This window comes from Capricornis sumatraensis, chromosome 7, assembly GCF_032405125.1.
Source record: "Capricornis sumatraensis isolate serow.1 chromosome 7, serow.2, whole genome shotgun sequence".
Taxonomy (NCBI): Eukaryota; Metazoa; Chordata; class Mammalia; order Artiodactyla; family Bovidae; genus Capricornis; species Capricornis sumatraensis.
In genome coordinates this window covers 113,300,190-113,325,537 of record NC_091075.1, presented here as the reverse complement: position 1 = coordinate 113,325,537, position 25,348 = coordinate 113,300,190, and the positions used below count along the sequence as shown (strand labels likewise).

Genomic DNA, 25,348 nt, shown 5'->3' with positions numbered 1-25,348 from the left:
AATCACTGTTGACTTATATAGAACATCTTTAAGAAAGCAATAAACATCCAACAAAAGGATTAATACACATGAGCTGTCAGTTAACAACAGGAATAGTAATGTCCACCATTAAATACACAAATATGCTGAGCCTCAAAATCAAAGCTAGGCAAACAACAAGGTCCTACAGTGTAGCATAGGGGACCACACGCGATCTCCCAGGATCAATCATAATGGAAACGAATATTGGAAAAGAATGCACATGTGAGTTTAAGTGAGTCACTTTGCTGCACAGCAGAAACCAGCAGAACACTGTAAATCAACTATACATCAGTTTCAAAAATTGGAGGAGCTTCCCTGGTGGCTCAGTTCAGTTCAGTTCAGTCGCTCAGTCGTGTCTGACTCTTCGCGACCCCATGGACTGCAGCACACCAGGCCTCCCTGTCCATCACCAACTCCCGGAGTTTACTCAAACTCATGCCCATTGAGTCGGTAATGCGATCCAACCATCTCATCCTCTGTTGTCCCCTTCTCCTCTCGCCTTCAATCATTCCCAGATCGGGGTCTTTTCAAATGAGTCAGTTCTCCTCATCAGGTGGTCAAAGTATTGGAGTTTCAGCTTCAGCATCAGTCTTTCCAATGAATATTCAGGACAGATTTCCTTTTGGGTGGGCTGGTTGGATCTCCTTGCAGTCCAAGGGACCCTCAAGAGTCTTGTCCAACACCATAGTTCAAAACCATCAATTCTGGGTGCTCAGCTTTCTTTATAGTCCAACTCTCACATCCATACATGACTACTGGAAAAACCATAGCTTTGACTAGAAAGACCTTTGTTGGCAAAATAATGTCTCTGCTTTCTAATATGCTGTCTAGGTTGATCATAACTTTTCTTCCAAGGAGTAAGTGTCTTTTAATTTCATGGCTGCAGTCACCATCTGCAGTGATTTTGGAGCCCCAAAAAATAAAGTCTGTCACTGTTTCCACTCTTTCTCCATCTATTTGCCTTGAAGTGTTGGGACCGGGCGCCATGATCTTAGTTTTCTGAATGTTGAGCTTTAAGCCGACTTTTTCCCTGGTGGCTCAGTGGTAAAGAATCCACCCACCATTGCAGGAGACATGGGTTGATGCCCAATCCAAGAAGATCCCATATGCCAAGGAGCAACTAAGCCCGTGGACCCCAACCACAGAAGCCCACGCACCCTGGAGCCCATGACCAAAACAGCAGAAGGCATGGCAGTGAGAGGCCCACACATGGCAGGTAGAGCATAGCCCCCATGTGCCACAATGAGAGAAAGAGCCCTCACAGCAACAAAGACCCAGCACGCCCAAAAATAAATAAAAAAATAAAATCATTTTTTAAAAAAAGAGTGCATCCTTTTTGTACTTGGAAACAGTGGACATCTGGGTTGAAGAAGCCACCACAATAAGTTTTATTTTTTTTCTTGGGAAGTAAAAAGCAGTAAAATAATATTAAGAATAAAATATATAAAGTAAAAGAATAAAACTATATAAAGCAAAAATACCCACATTATAAATAAAAAGAGGAGAAGAAAAAGAAGTCAAAGCGCAGTCAGACTTTCTAGGCAGAAATACCTTTCTGCAGGGAGGTGTTCTCCGTCTTTCTGGGAAGATAAAGGGACCTCTCACCTCTGGCAGAGCCGCCCACAGCCCGAGACGGAGAAGCCCAGAGCGTGGCCTCTGGGGGCTGTTCTGCAAATCAAGGGCTTCTGCCTGGCTCCCTTGGAGGCTCCTCCTGCCCGAGAATTCTTTGGTCCTGAATGGCGCCCTTAGAGAAAGCAGACCACCACTCCAAAGCAGGCTACACCTTCCCTCAGGAAGGAGAGAATCAGGAAGCTTGGACAGTCCCAAATCCTGAAGGCATTTTTTCTCTAGAAAACATGAGCTGGCCTATAGAACACTGTCTTCCATCAGCCCAAGGAGCACTCAGAGCCCCAGGCTCCTGCACCCTGCGCTTCCCTGGGGCCGCCCCACACGACCCCAGATCTCACCAGGAGAGCCTGGCTCTCCACACCAGCTGAGGCCATCCGCAAGGTAACCCAGCAGCGTGTCCTCCAGGGTCACCAGGCCCCGCTTTTTCGCGTATTCACGAGCCAGCTCCTTTGTTTTGCTCCATAAGACTCTCTAGGAAAGAATAAAGACAATCTATTATTGAGATCAACTTACTAAGTTGAATAAAAACGTCAAATCTGCATCTTTTTTTAATGAAAGAAAACATGGGAAACATCACATAAATCACCTGTATAAGAGTAAGGACAGCGGGCATCATCAATTTCTGTGTGTGAGTGAGAGGGTGCATGTGTATGCGTGTATTCGTGAGCATGTGTGTGTGTTCTCTAAGTCACAATGTAAAAGGAAGTGATTTTTCTGGATTGCAGGAAAAAAGCCTGAAAGCTACTAATCAGTATCTTATAATAGGACTTCCCTGCTGGTCCAGTGGTTAAGAAACTGCCTGCCAACGCTGGGGACACAGGTCTGATCCCCGATGTGGGAATATCCCACATGTCAAGGGACAACTAAGCCTGTGAACCACGACTGCTAAAGCCTGAGCCCCCCAGACTCCCTTCTCTGCGACAAGAAAAGTCACTGCACTAGAGAAAAGCCTGAGCTCAGCAACAAAGACCCGAAATTAAATAAATAAAAATTAAAAATAAAAAGTGCAGCCAAAGTTAAATAAATAAAATTTTTTTAAAAATCTTAGAATTTGTAAAGCTCCAAACACATCTGGGGAAGGCATTAAGAAGTTCCAAATTCCTGAAGTTCTTGGCAAAACAATTTTTGCTACATGCCATTTTCTGGGAGAACTGCTCGTTGCTTCTTAAAGAGCTCTATAATCCCCGCTTTCCCCCTCAAATCTCCCCTTACAAAGAGACGAAAAGAACAAACACAGTGAGCTCTGTCAGGGACCCTTGTAAAGGTTCTTAGTAAAGTCAGATTTCAGAACCATCTTCTGTTCCATGGATCTGTTTATTCTCAGTAGGAGGCAGTGGAGGGTGTACTTTGCAGCCAGGCGCTGGAGTCTCGCTGCCTTTATAAAACCCAGCATCAGTGCTCACTAGCTCTCCGACCTCGGGCGACTAAGGAATCTCTAAGCCTCGCGTTCCCCATCCGTAAAATGGTGTGTGTATGCTTAGTTGCTTCAGTTGTATCTGACTTCTTGTGACCCCATGGACTGTAGCCCACCAGGCTCCTCTGTCCGTGGGATTCTCCAGGCAAGAACACTGGAGTGGGCAGCCAGCCTTGGGGGCTTCCCTGGTGGCTCAGATGGTAACAAGTGCACCTGTGATGGATGAGACTCGGGTTCGATCCCTGGGTCAGGAAGATCCCCTGGAGAAGGAAATGGCAACCCACTCCTGTATTCTTGCCTGAAGAATCCCACGGACAGAGGAGCCTGCTGGGCTACAGTCCATGGGGTCACAAAGAGTTGGACATGACTGAGCATTGCCATGCCTTCCTCCAGGGGGTCTTCCCAACCCAGGGATCAGACCTTGGTCTCCTAAGTCCCCTGCTCTGAGACCCTGGTCTCTTACCTCTCCTGCATTGGCAGGCGGATTCTTGGCTCTTAGCCACCATCGATAATAATGGTAAGGAATCCCTGAGATGCCGAGGTGAAATGAGACAATACAAGGCAAGCGCTTGTCAGCGGTCCCATCACTTATTCAGCCAGCGTCTCCCGGGTGGTAATCTACGAGCAGCTCCTCTGTGAAGGGCCTCGTGCTTGTTGTACCAACCAGAGCGCCATGGTAACCGCAGCTCTAACAGTGGGAGGAGACGCTGTAATTCGTGGCTTTAAGGCTTCGCGGCTACATGAAGATGATTTGGGGCACACTGAATTTTCACCTTAAATGCCGATTTTAGAAAAGACACACTCCATGGGTGCGGGGGTTCGCGATGGAGGGGGCACATGTATACCTATGGCCGATTCACATTGACGTATGGCACAAACCATCACAATACTGTAAAGTAATTATCCTAAAATTAAGATAAATCAAGCTTTTAAAAAAGAAAAGATGCACTCCGTTAGAGACCTTTCCCAGTATAATTAGTGTATTAAAATGCAGGCCTGTCTGGGTCTAAATCTTGAACTCTGTGCATTTCAGCTGGGTACTTTCAAGAGCATCAAATTCAGTCATCACTGGTCCCCCAACTCAGGAAGCCTCGGTGTTCTTTCTGGTGAAATGGAAAGACTGATGCCTAACCTGCCTATTTCACAGGTTCACAGTGAAAACTTAACAGGATAAGATTCAGAGAGTCCTTTGTAAGCAAAAAGGACACTCAGAAAATTCAAAAAGGCATTGCTGTTACCATCATCACTATCACCAGAGGTTAGGGAGAGTTTTGAATTTTATCAGGTGGATCACTTTTGTTTGGATTGGGTTGGGATTTATGCTGGGTTTGTTTTGCCTGATTTTTGGCCAACTTTCCTTTCCTCTTTCTACATCCCCAATCCTCTCTCTCATCTCCTGTCCCCGGGGTGTCCTGAATCCCTGTGACATCGTGGTCTCCCAAAGGCCCACAAGCTCCCTCCCCACCAGTCAAGCCTACATCCTAATATCCAGTTTTCCTCTTCCCTCACCCTGATTATGACCTCTTCCCTTTGGCTTTTATGCTCAGTTTTTAAATCCATAACTTGGCCCCAGTTACCTTGTCACAAGGCACAGTGGAATCTGCCAGGTCGATCAGTGGTTTGTAGTCTTCCTTTGTCGCTTTGCAGGGATCCTTGGAAATGAATGCACTCATGAATGCCTGCTTGATCTCTTGGCAGTTTCTGTTTCTGTGAGATAAGATAGGAAGCAAATATATGTTTAGAGCACAAGGCCTCCCAGGTGGCTCTAGCGGTAATGAATCTGCCTACGAAGGCAAGAGATGCAGGAGACGTGGGTTCCATCCCTGGGTAGGGAAGGTCCCCTGGAGGAGGGCATGGCAACCCACTCCAGTACTCTTGCCTGGAGAATCCCATGCACAGAGAAGCCTGATGGGCTGCAGTCCACGGGACCACAAAGGGTTGGACACGACTGAGCGCACACACACGCCAAAGAAGTCTCACTGAGAAGGTCACTCTGTGCCAGGTGGTTCATCCACACCATTGCGTCTCATGTGCACAGCATCCTTATGGGATGAGCATCAGCCTCCCCGCCCTACAAGGTCCCTGCCCTCGTGAGCTTCCTCTCTGGTCAGAGAGACAGATCGGACACAAACAAGCAAATAAGCTAACAAAGTAAGTACAGGTGATGACAGGAGCGTAGGGAATCAGTGGGGAATTTTGGTGCAATGACCGCCTTAGGAAGGCTGGTCAGGAGATGGCTCCCTAAGACTAGATGTTGGGAGGGGTGCGGTCCAGGCAGAGGGCCCTGCAACTGCAAAGGCCCTGAGGCAGAAAAGAACTTGCTGATTTTCAGGAAGTGAGTGAAGAACAAGGGGAGCAGAGGGGAGAAGTCAAGTCAGAAAAGTAACTGAGAGGAGATCACGCGGGCCTTTTAGACCAAGGAAATGGTTCCGAATCTTACCTAATCACAAGGGGAAGATGGTGGATAGGTGGAAGCAGGGAGGCGGCCTCTGCTGACTTTTTTTTTTTTTAATCATTCTGAAAAAAATTTGTGATGGCCTCAAAGATGGAGAGAAGTCTTTGAAATAGAAATTCGAACCCCACGGCCCCCTCCAAACAGCCCCTGGTGGAGAGCAGGCAGGCTGGCAAGGCAGCAAAAATGGAGAGGAGATGGGGGTTGCTGGAGGAGACCAAGCTGGACCTTCCCTTGTGAGTTTGTGTGGCACGTGAACCCGAGCTCTTCGGGGCAGCGGGGCAGGGAGTGGGTTTCCATTGGCAGAGCTCAGCTATCGTCATCAGGACAAACTCTGGCCTTTGGACTTGGCATCCCAAGTATAATATCAGATCAGACAGCTGGACCCAGGGGAGGGAGGATGAGCCTCCAGTTTTTTATTTCCTCTGAGCCTGCTTTGTCCCTGCGGGGCACTAGCCAAGCTGTCATTCCAAGGGTCTTCTGCCTTCTGGCATCAGGCTAGCCAAGTCGAGTGGCTCCTTCCTCCTGATGAGCCCAGGAATCGGGGAATATCAGCGAGGCCCAGCCGCTATGACCTTCCCTGGTGGCTCAGTGGTAAAGAAACCACCTGCCGATGCAGGAGACGTAACAGACACCGGTCTGATCCCTGGGTTGGGAAGATCCCCTGGCGAAGCAAATGGCAACCCGCTCCAATATTCTTGCCTCACGGGAAATGTCATGGACAGAGGAACCTGGTGGGTAACAGTCCCTGGGGTTGCAAGAGTGGAACACGACTGAAGAGACAGCACATGAAGGCTTAACCCCATCCCCTTTGCCTCCTGGCAGCATCCAGGGAAACCAGCCTCCTTGAAACTTGGCCAGAATCTCATAAAACAAGTCCAAATCCTTTAAGTCCCTTCTAACATTCTTAGATGGAGAAGGAAATGGCAACCCACTCCAGTACTCTTGCCTGGAAAATTCCATGGACAGAGGAGCCTGGTAGGCTACAGTCCAAGGGGTCGCAAAGAGTCGGACAGGACTGAGCCACTTCACTTTCTTTCTTTCTATAGTTCCTTTTGGAGAAGGAAATGGCAACCACTCCAGTGTTCTTGCCTTAGTCATCGGAGAGGACTAAGCTACTAGCACACAGCATCCTTAGATGGAGCCCTCTCCTGCCCCTGTGTGTCCTCTCCTGCCCCGGTGCGTCCCTAGGGCGAGAGTCCAGTTCTTCTGCAAAAAGCAATAAACCCACTTTGTTCAACCACAGGTGCTCTTATCTAGGGGTAGGAGGGCAGGCATTGACGGTAACCAGCAATCTGAACTGGTTTTTCTTGTTCTTCAGTCACTAATTTGTGTCCAACTCTTTGCAACCCCATGAACTGTAGCCCACCAGGCTCCTCTGTCCATGGGATTCTCCAGGCAAGAATACTGGAGTGGGTAGCCATTCCCTTCATCAGATTTTCCCAACCCAGGGATCGAACCCACATCTCCTACATTGCAGGCAGATTCTTTACCATCTGAGCCACCAAGGAAGACTGAAAAATCAGCGTGTTTCATCAGTGTTCATGCCCGACAAGCTCCAGGAGCAGCTTCTGAAAAAAGTGATTTGTCATAAGCAACTTTCTGGGTTGAGTTGGGTTCCCAGGCTGATAGCAGTTTGCTGTTTGCTTCCTTAATTGCTGACCTAGAGTCTTGATGCATGCAGGCTGGGCACCAGTGTCAGGATTCAAGGTCACTGAGATGTCCTCCTCCTTCCTATCACTCAGCTCCTTCCCACAGACCCCCACCAGCTTCCCTCCCACCATGAGTATTCCCTCCTGTTCACCGCTTGCCCCTTCTTCCTACCTCTGGCCCACTCATGCAAGCGTCTGCAGTGCCCAGAGGCAGGGGAGTGCTAGAAGGAGCGAGGAGAGGGTGTGAACACCGCAGCACGCACCACTGCTCTTTGTGGACGCATCCAATTTAACCCTTACCCCAGCTCTCCTTGTGTGTCGGGGGGGCAGGGGAGGCGGAGGGGATTACCCTTTTCCCTGCTTTGGAGCTACCTAGTCTCAGAGCTTAGCAACCTGCCCAAAGCCAAACAACAGTCAGCAGGCAGGACAGGTGCCTTACCGCCAAACTTCTCTCTTTCTGCTAAACAATGCTGCCCCCTTCAGGAAATTTAAAATCACATCCCTACTTATCTCCAGTCAATCCTAAAGGAACTCAACCTTGAATATTCACTGGAAGGACTGAGGCTGAAGCTCCAATACTTTGGCCACCCGACTCATTGGAAAAGACCCTGATGCTGGGAAAGACTGAGGGCAGGAGGAGAAGGGGACGACAGAGGATAAGATGGTTGAACGGCATCACTGACTCAACGGACATGAGCTTGAGCAAGCTCCAGGAGTTGGTGATGGACAGGGAAGCCTGGCATGCTGCAGTCCATGGAGTCGCAAAGAGTCGGACACGACTGAGTGACTGAACAACAATAACAACTTATCCCCAGAACAGAGCTGAGTCCTAACAGGAATTAGGATCCGGTGGCTCAGATGGTGAAGAACCTGCCTGCAATGCAGGAGTCAGTGGATTCTCAAATTTGAGGCTCCTGGAAGCCTGCGCTGAAGGCGAAGACCGCCAGCTACTGGGAGGAGAAAGACTGACGGCATTCACTGAGGTGGTGAGGATTTTCTCAGCAGAGTCTCAAAATCAGAAGGCTCTTCAGGCTTAGGAAAGCTCAGAAATCATTCATTCATTCACCTGGCAAATATTTATTGAGCATCTCCTATGTTCCAGGCACATTTATGAACAAACAAGATACACCAGTGAACAAAATAGACAAGACCCTCTGTCCTGGCTGGATTCCATTCTATCAGGGCAAGACTGAGAGCAGATGGTAAAGATAGTGAGTATCCCAGCAGTTTATAAATTCTATGGGGCGGGGGAGGGAAAATAGAACAGGAGAAGAGGGTCAGAAGTCATGGGGAGGAAGTGTCTGTGTTGGGTGTTAAACAGGGAGGACAGTAGATAACACGAGCAAAAGATCAGAGGAAGCAAGGAAGTTACTTGCACAGACACCCACTGCACTCTGGGCAGAAGGGACAGCGTTCACAACAGCCCTGGTGCCTGGTTGTTCCCGAAACAGCAGAGAAGCCAGTGTGGCTGGAGCAGCGAGCAAGGTGGACAGTGGACGGAAGTGAGGTCAGAAAGGCGATCCCACTGGGCCGAGCTCAGCGAGGTTCTACTCATGAACTGGGGAGGCATACTGCATGCTGAGCAGGGGAGGAGGCGCGTGACATTACTTCGGCTTCACAGCACTTCTCTGACTGCTTTGTTAAATATAGTCTGAAAATCGGAAGAGGCAGAGAAAGGTGAGCAACTTTCTGGGTTGAGCTGCGCTCCCAGACCAGTAATCCAGACAAGTGCCAATGGTGATTTGCACCGGGATAGCAGCAGATGTGATAAATTCTTGATTCATTGGAGATTTCCTAACAGATAGGATAAGTAGTGTTAGAGAAATAGTTCGGTTCAGTTCAGTCGCTCAGTCGTGTCCGACTCTTTGCGACCCCATGAATCGCAGCACACCAGGCCTCCCTGTCCATCACCATCTCCCGGAGTTCACTCAAACTCACGTCCATCATCGAGTCGGTGATGCCATCCAGCCATCTCATCCTCTGTCGTCCCCTTCTCCTCCTGCCCCCAATCCCTCCCAACATCAGAGTCTTTGTCAATGAGTCAACTCTTCGCATGAGGTGGCCAAAATACTGGAGTTTCAGCTTTAGCATCATTCCTTCCAAAGAACACCCAGGACTGATCTCCTTCAGAATGGACTGGTTGGATCTCCTTGAAGTCCAAGGGACTCTCAAGAGTCTTCTCCAACACCACAGTTCTAAAGCATCAATTTTTCAGCACTCAGCTTTTTTCACAGTCCAACTCTCACATCCATACATGACCACAGGAAAAACCATAGCCTTGACTAGACGGACCTTTGTTGGCAAAGTAATGTCTCTGCTTTTGAATATGCTATCTAGGTTGGTCATAAGTTTCCTTCCAAGGAGTAAGCATCTTTTAATTTCATGGCTGCAGTCACCATCTGCAGTGATTTAAGGAGTCAATAATTCCAGGGTTTGGGGCCTGTGACACTGGAAGGATGGAGTTGCCACGAACTAGGATGGAGAAGTCTTTGGGTCGAGGTGGTGTTGATCAGGATATGTAACATATTGTATCAGTTCAGTTCAGTTCAGTTCAGTCATTCAGTCATGTCTGACTGTGACCCCATGGACTGCTGCACACCAGGCTTCCCTGTCCATCACCAACCCTGGAGTTTGCTCAGACTCACATGCATCGAGTTTGTGATGCCATCCAACCATTTCATCCCCTGTCGTCCCCTATTATGCTATAAACTATATATTAAATACTATATATTAAGTACTATATGAAAACTATATACTACATATTATATCAAAGTAGAATATATACATGTATATTAAACTATAGGAATGCAAAAATTGGAAATATTAACAAATTTAACAAAATATATGCAACTTATGCTCTGAAAACAAAACATTGCTATGAGAAAGTTTCAAATGCCTAAGAGCTTCCCTGGTGGCTCAGATATTAAAGAAATCTGCCTGCAATGCAGAAGACCTGGGTTCCCTGGGTAGGGACGATTCCCTGGAGAAGGGAATGTCTACCCTCTCCAGTATTCTTGCCTGGGGAATCCCATGGACAGGGGAGTCTGGCAGGCTACAGTCCTTGAGGTTGCAAAGAGTCAGACACAACTGAGTGATTAACATTTCAAGGAAATAGATACACCATATTTATGGGTTGGAAGGCTCAATATTAAGATGGTAACGAATTCAGCATGCTGTGTTAAACATATTGACAAGTTGAGTCTAAACTTTATTATACAAGCTAGCCAAACCAATCAAAGGGAAAAAGCTAGAGGACTTGTTATTTGATTTCAAGATTTACTAAAGAGCTTCAGTGATCTAGACAATGTAGGAATCATGAAAGAATTGATATAAATCAAAGAAGTAGAAGAGAGGGCAGAAAGAAACCCAAACATACTTGATGCTATAGATTGAATGTTTGTGTCCCCCCAAAACTCATAAGTTAAACCTGTTTCCCAAGGCGATAGTATTTGGCAGGGGGGCATTTGGGGTAATTAGCTTATGAGAGCGGAGCTGTCATGAATGGAATTAACATCCTCATAAAAGAGACCCAGAGAACTCCCTCCTTAATTCCTGTGAGGACACAGCGAGAAGGGGCCATTTTTGAAACAGGAAGTGGGTTCTCAGCACACACTGAATCTGCTGACATCTTGGTCTTGGATGCTCAGCCTCCAGGACTGGGAGAAATAAATTTCTGTTGCCCATAAGCCACCCAGTCTATGCTATTCTATTACAGTCTCTGAAATTGACTCAGACATGGTCAACTGACTTTCAGGAAGGGAGTCAAAGAAGGCAAGGGAAAGCTTTTTCCATAAATGATACTACAGTTGTGGCCGACTCTTTGCAACCCTATGGATTGTAGCCTACCAGGCTCCTCTGTCTATGGAGATTCTCCAGGCAAGAATACTGGAGGGGGTAGCCATGCTACCCTCCAGGGGATCTTCCTGACCCAGGGATCGAACCGGAGTCTCCTGCTTGGCAGGCAGATTCTTTACCACAGTGCCACCTGGGAAGCCCAAATAATACTATAGCAAATAAGTTTGCATATGCAGAAAAAAGAAATTGACTCTCATTTCACACCATACACAAAATTAACTAGAAATTGATCAAAGACCTAAAGCACAAATTGTATAAAAGAAAATGAACAAATTGGATCTTATAAAGGGTTTTTTTAAAAAAAATTTTGGTCCTTAAAACATTCCATTAGAGAAGATGAAAAGACAAGTTACAAAGTGAAAGAAAATATGTTTAGGACACATCTGATAAAGGACTCATTTGAAAAGACCCTGATGCTGGGAAAGATTAAGGCAGGAGAAGAAGGGGACGACAGAGCATGAGATGGTTGGATGGCATCACCGACTCAGTGGACGTGAGTCTGAGTAAACTCTGGGAGTTGGTGATGGACAGAGAGGCCTGGCGTGCTGCAGTCCATGGAGTTGCAAGCAGTCAGACACGACTGATCGACTGAACTGAACTGATAATGGACTTGTATTCAGTATAAATAAAGCACCTACAGCTCAATAGTAAGAACAGAAACCTAATTTGTTAAAGGTTGGCAAAAGACTCGAATACGTACTTCAATAAGTCCACGAGACGATGTTCAATATCATTAGTCATGAGGGAAATGCGAATTAAAACCACCATTCAAATACCACTGCAAGCCCATTAGAATGGCTAACACATAAAAGTCCGACAATAACAGTGCTAGCAAGAATATTCATACCCTGATAGTGAACACATAAAGCTATGCCATTACCATGTGAAACAGTGTAGCAGCTTCTGAAACAGCTGAACCACAATGGCTCAGCTATTTTATTTCCGGGGATTTACCCAAGAAAAATGAAACCACATGTCTACACAGTAACGTGTATACTAATATTCATAGAAACTTTACTCATAATATCCAAAAAGTGAATACAAGTCACCTGCAAGCCAACAGATGAATGGATAAACACACTGTGGAATATACACACAAGGGACTACAATTCAGCAATAATAGGGAAGGAACTATTAGTACAAGACGGATGAATTAGAAAACATCATGCCACAGCCGTGGAAGACACCACACAAAAATATGGAGTGTGTAATTCTGTTTGCATAAACTTCAAAAAAAGTGTAAACTAACAGAAAGAAGAGGTACACCACTCAATATCAAGACATTAGTAATTTAAACAATGTGGAGTGGTTTAGAGATAAAAAGATCATAAAACATATTAGAGCCCAGAAATGAACTAATAAACCTGATACACAACCAAAGTGGCATTATAAAGCCCTTCATAAATAATAGATTATTTAATAGATGGAGCTTACAGAACTGACTATCCAACTACAGGGATAAAATGAATTAGGCTCCAATATTATATCACACACAAAAATACATTCCAAAAGTATAAAGCACTAATGAAATCAAATGTTTAAAAAAATTTTTTATTATATGTGACATTTTGTGGTCTCTGGTAGAAAACAAGTTCTTAAATAAGATACAAGGGACTTCCCTGGTGGTCCAGTGGTTAAAATTCCGAGCTTCCAATGCAGAGGGCATGGGTTTGATCCCTGGTCAGGGAACTAAGATCCCACATGCCCTGCAGTGTGGCTCCCCCCAAAAAATAAACATTTTTTTAAAGATGCAAAAAGGCATAACCATAAAAGATGAGTATATTAAAATCTTCAGTAAGACAAGGGACCTGATAAATAAAGTCAGGTCAGACCACAGATAGGGAGAAGTTATTTGCAAGCCACATAACTAATAAAAATTTAGAATCTTTATACAATCAGTATGAAAAAAAAATTCAATATAAAAAACAGGCAAAAGATAAAAATAGGCATTTCACAGGAAAAACCAGAATGACATAAACACATTAGAAAGTGATCAGTTGCGTTAGTAATGAGGGGAACAAAAATTAGAGCCGCAAAAGATGGGCAAAACATTTTGACAATTTCCAAGTGCTGGTGAGGATGCATGGTAACGAGTAAATTCACACTGTCTTTGTGAAGGGAAATTGACGCCACAAATTTGGAGGCCTGTTTGGCCATATATGATGTAGCAGACAACTTTGCTTTCCAACCCAAATAGATACCCTTCACTCTTCTTCCCTACTGGCAAAGCACGTCTCCTATCACAGAGATTCCAGATATCAAATACTCACTTTGCAAGCCTCCTCTGCAGTTTGGGGAGCCATGTACACCAATTCTGGCTAATGAAGTTCAAGGAGGAAGCATAGAGGCAATTGAAGGAGGGCTCTGGGAAGGATGCTATTCCTTGATAAGGAGACTTGCAGGGAAGGCAGTCTTGCCATCCCCCTGCTCTCTGTTCCTGGGTATCACGATATAAGGACATAATGCCTGGAACTGCAGCAGCCGTCTTGTGACAAGAAGCACAAGGATGAAAGCCACCCTAGGGAGATGGAGGAATGGAAGGTCCCGAGTAATGGGTGAGCTGCTGAACCTACCCAAGGACCACCCCACTTCTGTATATATTGTTATGTGTGTCTATTAAAAACCTCTTGTTTTAGACCTCTTATAGTTGAGTATTCTTTTTCTTGTCACCAAAAGCATCTTCACTGATATACCCATTGTTATGAGCTAAATTGTGTGCCCTGAAAGATGTGCAAGTTTTAACTGCCAGTCCCTCAGAAGGTGACCTTATTTGGAAATAGGATCTTTGCAGATGATCAAGTTAGATGAGAATAAGGGTGATCCTTTACCCACTATGACCAGGGTCCTCAGAAAGGGCGGAAAATTTGGACCTAGAGACAGACACACACAGAAGGAAGAAAATGTGGAGACACAGGGAGAATCCCGTCTGCTAGACAAGGAATGCCTGAGGCGTCTAGAAACTGGAGAGGAGCCCGGAACAGAGGCTTCCTCGTGGTCCTCGGAAAGAGCCGAGCCTTCTGACACCTTGGCTTCAGACCTCTGGCCTGTAAAACTGTGGGACAAGAAATTCCCATTGTTTAAGCCACCCAGTTTGTGGCGGTTTGTTATGGTGGCTCTAGCAAACTAATGCACCCAGGAAAGGTGAAAATGGCACTCTAGGGCTGAGGAATTCTGTCTCTAGCTAAACATCTGAGAAAAAACACAGGCACAAGAAGATGTGTGTGTTTCGGCACGGTTTAGGTCAGCTAAAACAGAATAAGGGAGGATTTGCTGTGTAAAACAGAGCACTCAACCCAGGGCTCTGTGACAACCTGGAGCTGTGAGATGGGAAGGGAGGCCGAGGCAGGCTCAGGAGGAAGGGCGTGTGTGTCCTTGTGGCTGACTCAGGTTGATCTGTGGCAGAGGCCAACACAAAGCTCTGTAGAGCAACTCTCCTCCAATAACTGTATTTTGTTCTGCACGTCTCAATATTGTACAAGGACAATCTGTGATAGTTCAAAGAAAAAGAAAAAAATTTAAAATAAATATATTAAGTGTATACCTTTAGAAAAAGGAAATCTATTCATAAATGTAGGATGCAGTCATTCACTAGGCTACTATGCAGCAGTTAAAATGAATGAGCTAGTGCTCGCATAGCAACATGAATAAATCACTAAAGTAATGTAATTGAAATCACCAACACATATTGGTAAGTGGAAAAAAGCAAAGTTCATTCTACAGGGCAAAAACGCAAAACACATACAAACTAGAATTCAAAGGCAGTAGCATCGTCCCTTATCAGACTGACAAAAATCAGAACGTTTGAAAACATCCTGCGTAGTTAACAGACAGGGAAATAAAGTGTCATTGCCTCATGAAGAGGATTGCTTCATCAGGAGAAGTGTTGTCCATGTTTTGAAAATGTAGAGTGGCACATATTTTGACTGCTAGGATTCTGTCTTACAAACCCAAGGATTTTATTGCAGCATAGTTTGCAATCTATTGCAAAAGTTTAAAAAGTTTAAAGTGAAGTCGGTCAGTTGTGTCTGACTCTTTGCGACCCCATGGACTGTAGCCCACCAGGCTCCTCCATCCATGGGATTTTTCAGGCAAGAATACTGCAGTGGGTTGCCATTTCCTTCTCCAGGAGATCTTCCAAATCCAGGGACTGAATCTGGGTCTCCCACATTGGAGGCAGACGCTTTACCATCTGAGCCACCAGGGAAGTTTTAAAACAACCTAAATGTCCATCAATACAAGTCTAGAATTTGGTAAATCTATAAAGTGGAACGCTATTATAGAATGAGACAGAACTACATTGATAATCAAGATATATTATTCAGTGAAAAAAAAGTGAGATACAGATGAAAGATTGTGTGCAGAAAAAAAGAATATATGCATATGCGCTCATATATTCAGAAAATATTTCTAGAAAGATACAGGTCAATCAAGTATTGCTTGCATCTGAGAAAGAAGAAAATGGAAGGAAGATGCACTTTGATTTTTCTCTCTAACATGTTTCTTTGAAAACTGGGGGGAAAAGATCTGAATGAAATATGACAACCATTTTATTATCAGTTAATTCTGCATGATGAGTAAATGGATATTTGTTCCACAGATATTTCAGTGTGTTTAGCATTATCATGATTTAATATGTTTAAAAGAAAAGACTTGAGAGGATACATGAACTGAGGAGTAAGGAATATTGAACAAGGAAAAGCGTGAAGAAAACTAGAGCTGTCAAATACAAAACGCACAACATTCAGCACAAACGGATATGTTCATAATCTTGGTTTCCGAACCTTTAAAATTATTTTTTATTTTCAAGATCAACAATTCATGAATGAAACAGCACCCAGTTTAGCAGACAGAAAGGAGCTCCAAAGAGCTGTACAAAAAGAAATATGAGTGGGAACAAAGAAGTTATACTAGACAAGAAAAAAAAAAAAGGCTTTAAAAATTTTTACCAAGAAGTATTTAAACATGAAACCAGATCCCCCAAATACAAAGTTACCTTTGAACTCAGCCTCACACATTCCTCTGTAGTTTTAAATCTCTCCCAGTTTCCACACAAAACTGTATGTTTTCCGTCTCTCTTGACTCTTAAAGAATCCCCAAGGAGATTTTATTACTGCTTTGCTACTGCTACTGCTAAGTCACTTCAGTCGTGTCTGACTCTGTGCGACCCCATAGACGGCAGCCCACCAGGCTCCCCCGTCCCTGGGATTCTCCAGGCAAGAACACTGGAGTGGGTTGCCATTTCCTTCTCCAATGCATGAAAGTGAAGAGTGAAAGTGGAGTCACTCAGTCATGTCCGACTCTTTGCGACCCCATGGACTGCAGCCCACCAGGCTCCTCTGCCCATGGGATTTTCCAGGCAAGAGCACTGGAGTGGGCTGCCATTGCCTTCTCCGATTACTGCTATAGACAAGCTAATTCATACACAGAATTTTACTCTGAGAAACCAAGATAATGAAGAAAGAAACTTTATTATGCATTTTACAATATTTAAACTGTGGGTGCCAAAGACAGAAGCCACTTTATAATGTTTGCTTGATAGTTACAACAAGAGAAAAGAAACATCTCAACCGTGGCAAGGCGAGTATGGATCAAGGCTAAGGGAAAGCATGGGCGGAATTGTTAACATCACTTCAAATCAAGCTTTACTAACTGCTTCAAAACATCCACAGACTAAAGAGGTGGATAGCTTTCTGCTATACAGATGCATTCAGGTAGGAAGTGGAGAATGTAGATCAGCAATTTTTTCAATGTCATATTATAGGGGAAATTTGAATTATATCTATAAAACTACTTAGCTGAAGCCACCCATTTAAGCAAGTATACAGCTTACTTTTGTGAATCACCTTAATTTTTGTGGTATGCCCCACTAGTATTTAGAATCCCACTTTGGGGCTTACCTGAATGCAGGAGACCTGGGTTCGATCCCTGGGTCAGGAAGATCCCCTGGAGAAGGAAATGGCAACCCACTCCAGTACTCTTGCCTGGGAAAATTTCATGGATGAAGGAGCCTGGTGGGCTGTATAGTCCATGGGGTCATAGAGTCGAACACGACTGAGTGACTTCACTTCACTTCACTTGGGGGTTAAGTGATTTTATAGTCTTCTCTACACTAAAAAAAAATTTTTTTCCACGTGTTCTAAAAAGGGTATGTTTAATTTTTAAAATTAGAAGAAAAATCCCTGCAAGGAGAAGGAATATCATTCTCATGCAGCACTTATTCAAGCTTCTGACCTCAGGTTTCACTTTCTTTTTTTATCTTTAAAAACAACCTTCCTATCATCCCTCCCAGTTCCAGAGCAGGTATTTACTGGTGATATTAAAAAAAAAAAACAAAAAAACATGATCTCCTACAGAGAGAGTCAATTCCTAGGCAGGTTGATAAGAAGTCCAGGGTTCCCAAGGAGGAGATAGGGGTCTGGAATTCTCAAGGAGGAGGAAAGGACAGACTTTTTCCCTCTACATTCCTTAGTCTTAGTCACATAAAACATTTTTTCTTTAAGCCTGGAACTGATGATTACACAACAAATTTTAAACTCTGTCCTAAGGATTATATAACAACAATGTATCCTGCTTGAGGACAGTTTCTCCTTCCTGAAAACCTTCTGGCTAATCCTGTTATCTTAAAATGTAAATTATGGGAGTGAGTCTAGTAAAATGATTTACTACCTTGGGACATTCTTTTGATTTATTGTAATAATTAATTAAAAAATATATGACTCCCTTGCAAACACCAGCAAGGGGGGCATTCTCCATGCCCTTCTGATGTCTATGTCAGAAGCTTTCTCTGAGCCTTTTCTTGACTTGAATAAAACTCTGCTACACAAAAGCTCTTGAGTGATCAAGCCTGGTCCCTGGTCCCGAAGCTAAATCTTCTTTGGAGATCATGAATCCAACATCGTTCACCATAAGCTATCATTACTCTCCACTCAGATCAACTACGAAAACTTGTGAATATAATCAGTCATTCCCTTCCACGCACACACGAAAGCAATTCTTGATTTCATCTATCATTCATTTTCATGTTTCAGCCTCACCATCTTGCGTGTGTTCTTTATACCATGAGTGTGTGTGACAGTCGCTCAGTCGTGTCTGACTCTTTGTGACCCTATGGACTGTAGCCCGCCAAGCTCCCCTGTCCATGGGGTTTTCCAGGCAAGAGTACTGGAGTGGATTGCCATTTCCTTCTCCAGGGGATCTTCCCAACAACAGGGATCAAACCCAGGTCTCCCACATTGCAGGCAGGTCTTTACACCACAGTTCATTTAAAGAAAAATTTGTCCTGGTAGTTTTGTGAACTGAGGCAAGGAAGAGATCTTTAATGGCAAAAATAAATAAATAAATAAATGCAATGCCTGACCATTTCTAAAATCATTCATTGCAAAAATGAAAAAAGAAACTCTACCTGACCCGTGTTTAACTGAGTCTCTGTGTTAACACCACCATTTTTCACTCTCCCTACACAGGTTGCTTGCCTTCTACACAATTACTAGGCTACTTTCTAGGATACCCAAGAGCTTCTATTTTTACTCATATGGTTCTTTATTTACCTATTCTTAAGTAGGTGTATGCCTATCCTTTTTGCTTTAATTATGCCCTTTCATTAAATTGGATGCATGAAAAAAGAAAAACTTTTTTCCTGTGAAAGCTAAGTTGAAGTTTTGGGTAAAAATGACCAAGGTGAGTCACTTTAAAAATGCTGCTGAGTTTGATATTGGTAGGTCAGTTGTCAAAAACCTTAGAAAACCGTAGAAATTTAGACGCATTCTTCACTTAGACAACTTCTCGGTCCACTTCAAAGAAGCTGTCTCTCAAACTAGCCCCGATTTCTCCCATCTTGGATGCCCCGCTTATCCATCCAATCACCATGTCGTTTCTGCTCTCCTTTCCGGCAAGACTCCTAGGGAGAGCTGTCTATTTACAATTTCTGATTCCTCTCTTCCCTGCTTCTTCAGTCCATTATGACAGGCTTTCCCCATGACCACTCCTCTAAAACCCGTCTTGTCAAGTCATCGATCCATTGGTCCATTTTCAGCTTTCATCTTGTTTAGCCAGTCAGAACTAGTTGAAGAAGACAATGAACACTTCCTCATCATGAAACATCGGCTTGAATTTCTACGCACAGTTGACTTTCACATTCATATCTTCAGCCCACACCCCTCCCCAGGACCCTCACTCATAGCAGCCAGCATCCTATTCAGTGTCTGCACTTCAGTGGCAATGGACAAAGCTAATATGTACAGAACCAAACTGGTGGTTCCTGGCCCAACTTGCTTCACCCCAGTCTTTCCCTTGTTAATATAGGGAAATGCATTTTTCTGGTAACTCAGCCCACAAACCTCAGAGTTTTATTTTTTTTATTCTTTTTTCCTAATATCCTATATTCAAGCCCATAGCAAATCACACGAAATCTGTTTTCGGAATATATCCAGAATATGTCCCCTTCTCACCCCCATCTATCAAGACCAAATCCACAATCACTTCTCACCTGAGCACCTACAGGAACTTCTACACGGCTTCCGTGACCCTTCCTACCATCTATTCTCAACCCAGCAACCAGAGGGGTTCCTTTAATATGGTGTCAGACAGTTGTACACCACTATTCATCAGTATACATCACTATTCATCACTATACACCACTATTCATCACTATACACCACTATTCATCACTATACATCACTATTCATCACTAGTGGGATGCAGCCTATATCCTAAGGACCAAAAGAATCATAACACTATGTACACATTTTGCTAACAACAACAATGATATACATATGATTATTTAATTATTTCATATATACATATGAAAGAAAATACATGATTATGTTAATGCTATTAGGATCCAAGATGAACAGTAAATAGGACATTTTCTATGGATCTAAGTAAAAGCATTTTGACAGAAAAGAAAGGAAACATCCATTTTACAGCTCCTATGGAAATAATCGGGAGAAGGCAATGGCACTCCACTCCAGTACTCTTGCCTGGAAAATCCCATGGATGGAGGAGCCTGGTGGGCTGCAGTCCATGGGGTCGCTAAGAGTCGGACACGACTGAGCGACTTCACTTTCACTTTTCACTTTCCTGCACTGGAGGAGGAAATGGTAACCCACTCCAGTGTTCTTGCCTGGAGAATCCCAGGGACGGGGGAGCCTGGTGGGCTGCCGTCTATGGGGTCACACAGAGTCGGACATGACTGAAGCAACTTAGCAGTAGCAGTATGGAAATAATCAATCTTGGCAATAATCATCAAATGCTGCTAAACTAATTCAATGAAAAGTTGTTGTGGAACTTTATAATGAATGAATTAGGCAGTTAACGGCCAATCTTGTTAACGCCCCTAAATGCAAGACAACGTGACATTATGTGTCTCCTGAGGTGATGCCCAAGGAATTCTACAGCTCCCTCTATGAAGCATTCCTGACCACTCCCGAATCTAATCTGACTCTAACCTAGCTCTCTGTCTGCAGGTCATACAGGGACAGGAGATGTAAGAGGCTGGGTTCAATCCCTGAGTCCAGAAGATCCCCTGGAGGAGGGCACGGCAACCCATGCCAGTGTTCTTGTCTGGAAAATCCCATGGGTGGAGGAGCCTGATGGACTACAGTCCATGGGGTCACAAAGAGCTGGAAGCAGCTGAGTGACTGAGCCCGCTCACCACAGGGACTAGAGAAAAGTGAGGTCGCTCAATCATGTCCAACTCTTTGCGACCCCATGGACTGTAGCCTACCAGGCTTTTCAGTCCATGGAATTTTCCAAGCAAGAATACTGGAGTGGATTGCCATTTCCTTCTCCAGGGGATCTTCCCGACCCAGGGATCGAAACAGGGTCTCCCGTATTGCAGACAGATGCTTTACCATCTGAGCCACCAGGGACGCCCACAGGGACTAGAGGAGAACATGAAATAAAACCAGGAGCCAAACCCAGCAGGTGGGAAATTCTACAAGACGAATCACTGAATCTCCTCAACAGAGTAACAGGCTCTTAAAAATGATTATAAATTAAAGGACACTAAGAATCCATCCTTGAAGATACTTAGAGGATACTTCAGATAGCTGAATGTAATGAGTGAATCTCTACTTGAACAAATCAGTTATAAAACTACATGATTTTTAAGAAAATCATAGAAAACTGAATGCAAGTTGGATACTGGATAACACTGAAAAAATGCTCTTTATTTTGTTACATGAGAGTATGGTATTACATGGGCTTGAATTTTTTAATGTTATTTTTCATTCAAGATTCAGACTGAAGTATTTACAGACAAAATAATGTGAAGTCTGGAATTTGCTTTAAAGAAAGTGTTTTATAGGTATGGTCCCCAAACTTTTTGGTTTCATGGAAGACAATTTTTCCATGCACAGGGGTCGGAATGGGGTGGTTTCAGGACGATCTGAGTGAATTGCATTTATTGGGAACTTTGTCTTTTATTATTACAGCAGCTCCACTTCAGATTATCAGGCATTTGATCCGAGAGGCTGAGGACCTCTGCTTTAGGGGGAAAAAAATGTGAGGAGACAGATTAAAGAAGAATAGCAAGATGTTGATAATTTTTGAGATTGAGTAATGGGTGATTGCAGCCATGAAATTAAAAGACGCTTACTCCTTGGAAGGAAAGTTATGACCAACCTAGATAGCATATTCAAAAGCAGAGACATTACTTTGCCAACAAAGGTCCATCTAATCAAGGCTATGGTCTTTCCAGTGGTCATGTATGGATGTGAGAGTTGGATTGTGAAGAAAGCTGAGCGCGGAAGAATTGATGGTTTTGAACTGCGGTGTTGGAGAAGACTCTTGAGAGTCCCTTGGACTGCAAGGAGATCCAACCAGTCCATTCTGAAGGAGATCAGTCCTGGGTGTTCTTTGGAAGGAATGATGCTAAAGCTGAAACTCCAGTACTTTGGCCACCTCATGAGAACAGTTGACTTATTGGAAAAGACTCTGATGCTGGGAGGGATTGGGGGCAAGAGGAGAAGGGGAAGACAGGATGAGAAGGCTGGATGGCATCACGGACTCAATGGACGTGAGTCTGAGTGAACTCCGGGAGATGGTGATGGGCAGGGAGGCCTGGCGTGCTATGATTCATGGGGTCACAAAAAGTCAGACACGACTGAGCGACTGAACTGAACTGAGTGCACTTAAGCATCCATATCTGAAAGAGAAGGGAAAGAATATCCCCAGGTGGAATGAATAGTATTTTACACTTATCTACTGATAAGCAATGTGATTCTGCTGCAGAATCACAAATAGACGTCACACACAGATAGTCTCTCGGGACTATTCTAACCAACTGCTAGCATCTATCTACACGGCAGGCTGAGGTTGAACCCAGGCTCACCCCCACGAACTGTGATCAGTCGGCAGTGGCTTCCAGGGACCCAGGATTAGTGTGCTTGGTATGAACCACATCCTTCCTGACCCAGTTCCAAGAGATGACGGTTCCAGACGTGAGATAAACCACAAAGACCATGGCTGTTAACTAGCGCAGGCGTGGCACTCTGCTGCCTTTCCTGCAGAAATGTGTAGTGTGTCCCGAAGCACAAACATTAGGACCTTGCCTCACTAAATGGAGGCCTGTGACCTCACCCAGCAGCCTAATGGCTCACCTTTGAGATGACGGAGGAAGACACCTCTGTCTGGAGACAGCAGAAACGCTAACACACTGGGAATGGGTTGCTCTGGCCTCGGACTCGCTTAGAACACCCTCTTTTGGAAACCACTGAATGGGACGGCGCCAGGCTACGCAGTCAGTTCAAAAGCCAGTTCTACCATTTAGCCAGCTCCGACCATGGGAAAAGCACTCCCTGTCTCTGTTTCCTCCTCGTTTGAATGGGCCTGATGATTCCAAGGGTAGAAAGAGATGAGTTTCGGTCCTCACTCTGCCGTGTACTAACTTCAAGATTGTCTTCATGCACTGATACAGTCACAGAGAGCCCGGGGCTCAGAAAGACTGCGCTTAGAGTTTGATGCTCTGAAGTCGCTGTCTGGAAACTTTTAAAAGTTTTACCTTTGCTTTTGTGTTTCTACAAGAGAAGCCCAATAGGACACTGGGAGGGGCGCCAGGGCCTTGAAGTTTGGCTCACATATGGTTCCCCATCAGCTGCTTCTCCACCTCCCTGGGGCAGGGTCTTGCCTGTGAGGACCCTTCCTCACTCTGCCCACCAGCAGGAGGGTCCGGTGGAGTCAGGCATCCCTTCCCTGTGTACCAAGTTGCGGGGAGCAATCCGGCACCTGTGAGGGTCTGAACTCTCCCTGCCAGTAACCCCCATGCTCAAGGAAACCCGGCAACCAGGAAAGGTTAATTTTGAATTTCTGCTGGATCTGTTTCTGTGACTGGAACCCTCATCTTGCCTGTTTTGTTATTATCTGCGTGCACAATGACTGGCCTCAGGGAGATGAGCTGAGCCGCCCACCTGTGAAGGTCTGCAAGGAAGTGAAACTAACACATCCCCCTGCCTGACTTGCCATTGTGGGGAACATTTGTAAGGACTGAATAGTCTTTTTATTCAGTTTCCTCACCTCCCTGCATCTCTGATCCATTAAAGAATCTGGCTTCCAGGCCCCACAATATGGTTCTTTTGAGGCGCTGGTCGGCAGTCTTCTCAGTCAGCTGCCTCCCAAATAAAGTCCTGATTGCAGGGCCTTGTCTCGGATTCATCACAGTGAGCTTGGACTCGGTAACAACCCGACTTCTAAGAGCAGGCAAAGACCACCTGGCAGGGCTTCCCTGGTGGGCCAGTGGTTAAGAATCTGCCTGCCAATGCAGAAGAAATGACCTCCATCCTTGGTCTGGGAAGATCCCACATGCTGGGAGGCAACTAAACCCATTTTCCACAACTCCTGAGCCAGCACTCGGGAGCTCATGGTCCCCGACAGGAGAAGACCTGGCACCAACTAGAGACGAGCCTCCTCTGGCCGCAGCTAGAGAAAGGCCACGTGTAGCAACCAAGACTCAGCACAGCAAAAATATCACATAAAATAATAATGATAAACCAACATGTCTGACTCTGTGTGACCCCATGGACTGCACTGGGCCAGGCTCCTCTGTCCATGGGATTCTCCAGGCAAGAATACTGGAGTGGGTCTCTGTGCCCTCCTCCAGGGGATCTTTCCGACCCAGGGATGGAACCCATGTCTCTTACGTCTCCTGCATCGACGGGAAGTTCTTTACCACCAGTGCCACCTAGGAAGCTCAAGACCACAGAATAAAAGGGAATCTTCCTCCTGCTTTCTGAACAACGAGCAAGTCATCTTTATTTGTACGAGGACCCCACAAGTTACCTTGCAAGCTCTAGGAAATCACTCAATCATTTATAGTAACTGTCTCGGCTCCATCCCTACAGTGTGTGTCCTGAGACTTCTCTGACAGGATGCGAGATAGAGCTCCTACTGTGCTGCAGACAGCCCATTCACATGGATTCCCAACCTTTATCCCCTTGAAATTTCTAAACAGGCTTTTTGCAGCTGTTTTCCAAGGGATTTTCCCTCCAAAGAGGAAGGGAGGAAGCAGAGAGGCCGTGAGTGCTCACTGTGGTACTGAATAAAGGTTTTCTTTATTCATGGCCACTTCCTTGGGTTATTAATAACGATACCAGGGAGGGAGCTTGGGGGCAGGCAGCTGCAAACAGCACCGACCTTTCTAAGAACAACATCAGAAGCAACAAAGAAGCATCTTTGGCCTGGAAATGACCTCTCTCCTTCTCTCTCTCCTCTGTTTCTGTCCTCTCTCACTCAGCCATCTAATGGGCTCCCAGAGCATGCAATTAACCCCTCCTTCTAGAAGAGTCTACCCACCCCCAGCTACCTTTCCCCAGATATCCTGGGAGCACCCCAAGCCCCACAGGCCCCACACTCAGCTTATTTGCATATGTACTCCACTCCACCCTTCCTTCCACAGATAACTCAGCCCTAGGGTCCGACTTCCCTCCTCGTAACCATAGCAGCAGCTCGGACTCTTGTTTCACTTTCCACATTCAGTCGGGCTCACCTGAGACCCTCTGGCCACTGGTCCCGGCCTCAGAAGCCCAAAAGGAAAGATAGGCTTGAAGGAAACCTGATAATCACAGAAAGCACACGGGTGAACCCAAGGCCCTGGGTGCGCTGATGAAGTTCAGGGTCTAACTGGGAAGAGGGGCGATGAGCAGGTGGCTGTTCCATCACCGCGAAGGGAAACCACACTGCCATTCTGTCCCTTGCAAGGACGGTCACCCTCTCACAGTCTCGTGTGCTGAGAAAGTTCAGGTTGTACACGGGCCGGCATGACCCTCTAACCAGCGAGATCCTCCCGAGGGCCCGCAGCCATCAGAGAGTTTTGGTCCACGGATTGGCCAA

At 45.2% G+C, this 25,348-nt stretch overlaps 1 protein-coding gene across 1 annotated transcript in view; it reads right to left on the bottom strand.

The window, feature by feature from the left end:
• Positions 1–25,348, bottom strand: part of CD38 (CD38 molecule) — a 53,276-nt gene that overhangs the window by 18,674 nt on the left and 9,254 nt on the right. Inside the window, exons 2-3 of the mRNA XM_068975216.1 lie at positions 4,642–4,771; positions 1,989–2,121 (exon numbers count right to left, since the gene is read on the bottom strand). Of these exons, the coding sequence (XP_068831317.1) occupies positions 1,989–2,121; positions 4,642–4,771 (263 nt within the window). The remainder of the gene's footprint in view (positions 1–1,988; positions 2,122–4,641; positions 4,772–25,348) is intronic.